The following is an 8,864-nucleotide window of genomic DNA, read 5'->3' on the forward strand; positions in this document are numbered from 1 at the left end:
TACAGTAATTGTTAAATATTTTTTTTCAGATTGACGAAGATGCTGTAGATGACTTGGGCGATCAATCACGATAATGTAGATGACTTTATTTGTACAGATTTCTGGCAGATGATTTGAAAACAAATTATTAAACAGACATGAAAAAAATGCTTTGATATTCTTATTTGCAAATAAACATTTCTATAAAATTTTTTACAAAACAAGTTCCATTTGCTTAATATCTGAAAGCAATTTAGAGGCATATTCTTGACAGTTAACAGGTGTTGCTTGCATCACTGTTGTTTTTAATCTTGTTTCTTCCTATAATCATTTACACAATTTAGAAATTTTGAAAGCTATAAATATATGGATTCAGATTGTTTAAACATACTTACGTTAAAAGTTTCCAATTTTGTACGCAGACGAAAAATGAATGACTTAAAATTTGCATCTATTAGCACTTCCTTAAATTTTTCTTCATCCTGCAACAAATAACATTTATCTAAAATTTTGTTATTAACTTCTAACTTCTGTTTAAAAATTTAATGTTCAGCCTTCATAAATTCTTTTGCCCTTACATGCTCAATATCAGCAGTATTAAATTATTATTTTCCCAAAAAAATTCCTGAACTATTAAAATAAGGTCATAATAATGATTAAACAGAGATAATGGTTTGAGCTTTAACTGGAGAGAAATGACTATTTTATGGCATGTCAATTCCTTAGACAAAGCAAATTTTCTGGATCAACCACTGAGAGGAATCTTTTATATAATAGATATTTCTAAAATATTTAATTTCATAATTAATGTAACAAATATAAATTTTCTGTACTAATGATAAACATGTTTGAACCATACTAATTATTTCCAAAATTTTCTTACTGTAACATGAATTATTTTTTTTGTTCCCGAAAGAATAAGCCAGTTCAACAAAAATCAACTGAGAACTGAACAGAACAAAATTAGATTGAAAACATATCAATAGTTTAGGTTATCTCCAGGTTACAAATTCTTGACATAATTTCCATCTATTTATTACAATTGAAATAATTTGAATAATCATCTATTTTTGTGTCTATTATATTTAAATCAAATCTTGTAATTAATACAGGTCGTAATTAATCTGACACAAAGTTATTACAAAAGCAGTTCAAATCTTATCAGAAAATATACACTTACTGTTTCTTTTAAAGTGCCCAATTCTTCAGATGTAATTCCAAGCATCTTTTCTGCTACATCTTGGAAACAAGTTACCCATTGATTTTCTGAAAAATCAGCAAGACTAACCTGCAAATAAGTAGATGATTAAATAAGTAGTAACTGTTTCACTTTTACTCGTAATCATCATTATAAATATCATAATTGCAATTAATGTTTATGAACGTCTCAATCTTCAGCACAGTCTAATTTAAATTCCTTGACACACAAGAAAAGAAATTAGTCTAAATTAATTAGGTTTTTCACTATTCATAATTACTAGTATTAAGTAAATTATTGGGTTGTTCAGAAAGTAAGTTTGTTTTTTTCCGTGGAAAGAAAACAATATTTTTATAATAAATATTTTATTGAATTATATATAGACTATTTTGGTCAAATATCTGTTGTCATCGTTTCTGCTAGTAGCATGATTTTACATTCATAAAAGTTTTAATTGTTGCTTACAAAAAACTGATCCAAGTGATTTTTGACACTGTCATTTCAAGTAAATGTCTTAGTTTAAAAAAATTTGTATAGACCAGAACAAGTTATAATCCGAGTGTGCTCGATCTGGTGAATATGGTTGGTATGATAGCATGTCCCATCTAAGTTGGTAACTCCTCAGAAACTGTTATAAACTTGTGTAAAATTTGACATTATCGTGGTAAAACATAACACTTGTTTTATTGATCAATTCTGCCTGCCTTTTTTGTTTGATGATATTACTCAGTTCGTTTACTCAATGGCAGTACACTTTTGAATTGATTGTTAAATTGTCTAGTAAAAGCTCCAAAAAAATTTTCCTTAAAATCCCACCAAAGAGAGCATCTCTCTCTAACATGTGGAATCCATATATCAAGCTTTCAAACGAAACCAATTTGTTTCAAGTAATCACAAACAGTTCAATTTGACAACACATGAAATCACTAAGGGATTAAATTTGTTATTTGGCAGTTTGCTTCAATCAGTACCTTTATTTTGTTTTCATTGGCTTCAACTGGCCATCCAGAACGTGGTGCATCTTCAATATTGAAATTGCCAGAACAAAATTTTGTAAACCAGTTTTGGCACTGTCGTTCTGTCAATACATCTTCTCCATAAATGTCACACAATTTTTTCTCGCTTGAAAAACATTCTTACCTTTTCGGTAATAAAAGAGCAAAATATGCCGAAAACACTGCTTTCGATCTTCCATATTTGATGGGACACAAAAAATAAACAAAATTTTTTACAAATAAGCCTTAAAATGCTAGCTTCAAAATATATAATGATAATAAGGTTTAGAATGAAAATGGCGGGAAAAATACGACTAATCCATCTAGTGGTAAAAGAAAAACGAACTTACTTTCCAAAGAACCTAATACAACTTAAGACAGACAACAATAAAAATTTAATGTATAAATATATAATGTAATAAATTTAAAATTTTTATTATTTAAAAATTTAAAATTTTTATTTTTAAAATTTATACATTATTATACATTAAAAAAATTTAATGTATAATAATGTATAAATACAACAAAATCATTATTCTGAAATAAATTCCATTTTTTCAGAATTTTGAAAAAATAATACAATATTTCAAAAAAATGAATTAAATTCTATTAATGTTCAGAAGACTTCAGTTCTAGCAACTTTCATTTTCAAGAATTTTTGGAAAAGGATTTTCTTGTAGAAGAAAAGCATTCATTTTTCATTGTCAACTGCCAAAGATTGATTATAACTTCTTTGGCTTTGCATGCAACCTTAAAATTTTATTTATGAAAAAGAAAATTCATTTTAAAGTATGAAGTAATTGTGTCAACAGATTTTTTATTTTTTAGGTAATAATAAAACAGCATATAGCTAAAAAAAGATGCAACTACATATTTCCATATAAACCAACCAAAAAATTCTTGACATGCATTAAATGTAAAAATACAAAATATAATGCATGTTGGATTTTCATGCCACTTCAAATTGTGACAAGTTTAGAATCAATTAAATGTATAAAGTTCAAATTTATTATATTGGTAATGGAACTCCATTACCAATATATTGAATGATTCATTCCGAATATTTTTCTTTTTGTTTGTCACCTCTATCATTCATCCTTCTCTACAATTCTCATTTGACTCTTTATGGTATGTTCTGGACAGTAATTTTTCTTACCGATATTAGGTTATGAGTATCCTTCTTTTCATTACAATATCTCACCAAAAATTTGTTTTTTTTTCCCATGACTGAGAATGATTTAGTCCCACTGGGAAACACCATACTGTCGTATACAGGGTGGTTATAAATAAAGCTGCGTTACTCAGACCTGTCTAGAGCCCATTCTCATGGACATATTTTCATGAAAATATGTCCACGAGAATAGGCTCTAGATAGGTCTGAGTAGTGCAACTTTAATTATAACCACCCTGTAATTTGCTACCATGTGCTGTAAAAACCAATTGTCTTGATTTTCCATTGAATTAAGAATCTAAATAACTGAATGACAGTTTTTTAAAGCATGCTTAATAATCAGTTATTTATAACTAGCAGACTCAACCACGCGTTGCTGTGGCTCAAAATATATCTATTATAAATGTATAACACTTCCCCCGTGGGGGAATTTTGAAAAATTCCTTCTTAGTGTACATTCTCTTGATGTACCCTATTAAAACACAATCAAAAATGCAAAAAACCACATCTAAAATAGGTATAATAGAAGCTGAGTTATTCACAGTAAGCCTTAATCCTGTCCCTCTCCCCAGCGGGGGGAACTTTGACATCTAAATTATATAAAAACGTGTGAATTCAAATGCAACGTTGTGTCAAAATTTCAAAGCAATTGGTGAAGAACTTTCGGAGATTTAAGATTTTGAACAAACAAACATTACATTTTTATTTATATAGATTAATTCCTCATTAAACATTAAATTACCTTTAAAAATAATTCTAATATTTTTCTGACTAAAATGTATGTGGTAGTATCCCCGCTCTTACTACATAGTTGAATCACGAGAAAATGTCGTTAAGAGAGCGCATCTCCTGTAAGTTTAATGTCTCAAACCGAAGTTTTGTTCTCAGAAATGTCTCTTGAACTATATGGCAATAGTCAACAAAAAAAAAAAAAAAAAAAAAAAAAAAAAAAAAAAAAAAAAAAAAAAAAACCCAAAAAAAAAAAAAAAAAAAAAAAAAAAAAAAAAAAAAAAAAAAAAAAAAAAAAAAAAAAAAAAAAAAAAAAAAAAAAAAAAAAAAAAAAAAAAAAAAAAAAAAAAAAAAAAAAAAAAAAAAAAAAAAAAAAAAAAAAAAAAAAAAAAAAAAAAAAAAAAAAAAAAAAAAAAAAAAAAAAAAAAAAAAAAAAAAAAAAAAAAAAAAAAAAAAAAAAAAAAAAAAAAAAAAAAAAAAAAAAAAAAAAAAAAAAAAAAAAAAAAAAAAAAAAAAAAAAAAAAAAAAAAAAAAAAAAAAAAAAAAAAAAAAAAAAAAAAAAAAAAAAAAAAAAAAAAAAAAAAAAAAAAAAAAAAAAAAAAAAAAAAAAAAAAAAAAAAAAAAAAAAAAAAAAAAAAAAAAAAAAAAAAAANTTTTTTTTGTTTCTTCTAATTCTATGTCACGACTTGGTGCATTTATCGACCCTTGGCAAATAATTCCATCATCTACTTTTAATTCATACAGAATTCATACTTTTAACTCTGTATGAATTAAAAGTAGATGATGGAATTATTTGCCAAGTGTCGATAAATGCACCAAGTCGTGACATAGAATTAGAAGAAACAAGAAAAAGAAGGCACGGTTTCAACAAATAACTAAAACAATTTAATTAATTTTTAAACTTTTATAGCTAAATATTTCATAATTTTCTAGATGAAAAATATTTGTTAAGACACACTAGTATGAAGTTAAAATTGTGTGTGGTGCCATCTGTTGAGAGATTTCTTTAAAAAATAACTTTTTTATTATTAACTCATGGGGGAGGGAATTTCGACATGTATATTATATAAAAACACGACCATATTCAAATGGAACGTTGTGTGAAAATTTCAAAACAATCAGTGAAGAACTTCCAGAGATTAGCTATTAGGAGCAAACGAAATTACATTTTTATTTATATAGAAGATTGTATTGTATTAAATATAAGTTTTCAAAATTTCAATATAAATATTATTAATACTTTTACACTTATGCTTAATGAAAAAAATGTAGCAATTGCATCACAAGATTGAATAGCAGAGAAATTTCAAGAATTTAATTAAAAGAAGGAATTTAGATTTAAATGATCATTTGGTTATGAAAATCATTCAAATGAATTCATTACTACATTCTTTCCAAAATATAACTACTTACAATGTAATATCTATTATTAACTGTTAAAAGAATTTTTCTGTATTCAAATATTTTCTTATGATACTGACGATAATGATCATTAGTAGTCTTTATTTTAAAAATAACAGGAATACAATTTAATTTTTTGTCCAAATGTATTTATGAGGTGCTTGTAGATGATGATGATGATGATGATGATCTAAATATATAAAATTACTTGTCCTGATTGACTGACTAATTCATCATCGCCCAGAGCAAACTGCTGAACCTAGAGGTGAAATTTGTACACAGTTAGGGTACATCATGAAAACACACACTAAGAAGGGATTTTTGGAAATTCCCCCACAAGGAGAGAGGGAAAGGATTAAGGCCTAACCTAAAAAACGTTGTAATATTTTAGATGCAATTTTTTGTTTTCAATCATGTTTAGTTTTCATTGAGTACTTAGGTGTATTAAATTGATAACATTTCAACATTGTTATAAATATTTTCATATATTTCGATTTTTTAACCAAATGTTTGAACCGTTTTAAATTTGAATTTGTTATTGTGTATTGGTTCGATTATAGAATGATTGTAAACATTTGAGAAAATTGATCAAATTGAAACAGTTTGTTTTATTCTCAGTAATTCTCATCATTCTCAGCAATAGGTGTTAGTTATATAACAATTACTATGGTTGTTGAAATACTGAATATAAATAGAGTTCACTTGCAAAATCCCCATGGGCAAAGTCGTGGGTAACAGCTAGTAGTTTATATAAGAAACCATCTGACTAATTGCAAATTATCTAACTCAGAAAATCAGACAAGTTTTTCAAAACAAATTTATGTTTATAAATTTCTCAAATATAAATAGAAATTCTTGAGAACAAAAAAAAAGGTAATTGAAATTTTTTGACAACTCTCAAAACAAGATATCTCAATGCAATAAATATGAATTTATTCATGATTTAGAGGTAAACAGATTATTTGTTATAATGCACACAACCTTTAGAACAAAGATGTTGGTAAAATAATGCAGATTTTAAAAAATTGAAGTTATAGCAAATGGTTAGAAAGACTATTGCTTATGTGATGTCACAAGACTGATAAAATCACATTAAAAATAAATTGTAAAATGAAACTTTTTCAATTTGTTAAGAATATATGCAAACAGTACTTCAAAAAAAGCAAATCTGTTATATGTATTCTGAATGTTATTTTTACATATTATTTTAGCTTTATAAGAAATTTGCTTTATATTATAAAAAATATATTGTTTTCTATATTTAATAAATTAAAAATTTTAACAATATGAGTAAAAAAGAATTATATAATATTTATAATTATTTTTGTAAAATAATAGAAACTTATAATAACAAAACAAATTAAATTAAAGAATATGTGAATATGTACGCAAGTAATAAGTGCAAGTTAAACAATTANAATAGATTTATTGTGTGTCTAAATAAAACAAAGCAATTATAAAAACAAAAAGCATGAGTTGCATCTCAATTGTTTGTAAGCAAAATTTTGATTTTACTTTTTAAAAACTGAGTTTTTCATTTATATTTTCTGTAATTTGATCTGTAAATGCAAAAAACTAAACTTATCAAATAACAACTTTCTATAAATAATTTCATTTACTTACTGACTTCATATTTGTTAAATTTCACTGGATTATATTACTTTTCAACTTCAGGGTAGTAAAGCTTTGTTTATTTTCTCTGGTGAAAGTAATAGACACTGTTGGTCTGTGAAGGACAACAAACTGCTAATCATTTTATTACTTTTCATAAACTCATTTCTCTGTCAGATATGGGGTGGAATGACTAACAAATTGTTTTATTGTACTCAGGGGAATGTTTTCTTTTAGATTTGCAAGTAATGAATTCTGTAATTTTATTTTTAATCATTTAAAAAATATTGATAAAATTTCTAAATAAATGTTTGGGTCACAATTACTAAATGGTATTGCTACATAATGAACATAAATTTTAATTGTTGCAAAATTAAGTGTTAAATCTCTTATCATGCAACTGATCGGGAGACAGCGGGGGATAACACTGAAGAGAGGGAATAGCCGTTGTCAAAACAGCTGCAATGACAGGATCAATCCCAATTCATTTCAAATGTCATTGAAACCAGGAGAAAGATAGAATGTATAGCATTATGGTAAAAGTTAAATATTCTACATTGTTATTTTATTAAATCACAGTTGTTGCACATAACAATCTGGAGAGTACAGCACTCTCACGCTGCAAGAAAATTTACTGCAGATTGTGGTTAAGGTATTAGTTTTTGTAAAATTTCTCTGAGGAAAAAGGTCAAAAACTACTGTGGGAATTGCTTCAGAACATATCATTTAAGGAATACTAGAAAGGCTTGCAGTTCAACTGTTATTTATTTTTGAGAAATTTAATTTAAAAAATTCCATGTATTCGCTGGATACATACGTACCTAGATGAGAGTTAATAAACAAAAATTCTTTAACTTATATATTAGTCTCTTTGCATTTTTACATTCATAAAATTTAAAAAAAATACAAAAATTTATGACACCATGTCCCTTATAAACTATATAAAATGATTAAAAAATATCAATGGCAAAAATTAAATTATTTCCAGGTCAAATTGTAAGAACGCCGATTGGGGGGGGATTTTTATTCCCTGCCGTCGGGATGGTCTAAGGTCTTAGCGTATGTGGGTGGCGGTTTGTAAAGGCAGCAAAGACAAGTGTTTACAAAGGTAAACCGTTTATTTCGGACGAATATGCTTACACAACTTTTAGGCTTCGGTGCTGGTCTTGCGTTGTTGAGAATTCCGGCGGTGATCCGGTGCGTCGTCGTAGGGGCCCCTGGACAGTGTCGAGGAGAAAAAAAAGTTCGATGTCTCGAAAGTCGATGCACGAAAGATGAAGATACACGAATACAACAGAAGTATAGGTGGAAGTCTTGGTGGAAGTAGAAATCAAGTAGAAAAGTCCCGCTGTCCTTGAATTTTGCGTTTTTATAGGATTTTTGCGATCGACTCCTTGTCAATTGGATAGATCTTACATCACCGTTTTCCAATTGGCCATCCACCTGTCTCCAGGTGTAAATGGAGCTTCGTTAAGTTCGTGGAAAAGGTCGGCTGGAGATGGTTTATCCGACACCATCTTTTCGAATCTGATCGCGTTTAATTGTTGACTATGACACCTTCGCTCATCTAGACATTTTTTTTATCTAGTTTCGTTTTGCTTTCTAAACTGCGTCTTAAGTTTTAATATTTTAAATTTTTTTCTTTTTACATCTAAAATTTGGTTTTTCCGTCAACTTTTGATGAGCGTCGACGTCAAAGTCGGGTGTCGCCGATTCGACACTTATAATTTGCTTTCCTGACGATTTAACATAACAAATTTTTACATATTTTTTTTTTTTT

At 27.1% G+C, this 8,864-nt stretch overlaps 1 protein-coding gene across 1 annotated transcript in view; it reads right to left on the minus strand.

The window, feature by feature from the left end:
• LOC111620421 (replication protein A 70 kDa DNA-binding subunit-like) overlaps nt 1-8,864 on the minus strand; it is a 58,688-nt gene continuing 49,824 nt past the window's right edge. The window contains exons 14-16 of the mRNA XM_023362338.1: nt 1,160-1,267; nt 375-461; nt 1-300 (exon numbers count right to left, since the gene is read on the minus strand). Coding sequence (XP_023218106.1) covers nt 193-300; nt 375-461; nt 1,160-1,267 — 303 coding nt within the window. The 3' untranslated portion in view covers nt 1-192. The remainder of the gene's footprint in view (nt 301-374; nt 462-1,159; nt 1,268-8,864) is intronic.

The sequence above is a fragment of the Centruroides sculpturatus genome, unplaced genomic scaffold (assembly GCF_000671375.1).
Source record: "Centruroides sculpturatus isolate CEXI.00-Female unplaced genomic scaffold, Cexi_2.0 scaffold143, whole genome shotgun sequence".
Taxonomy (NCBI): Eukaryota; Metazoa; Arthropoda; class Arachnida; order Scorpiones; family Buthidae; genus Centruroides; species Centruroides sculpturatus.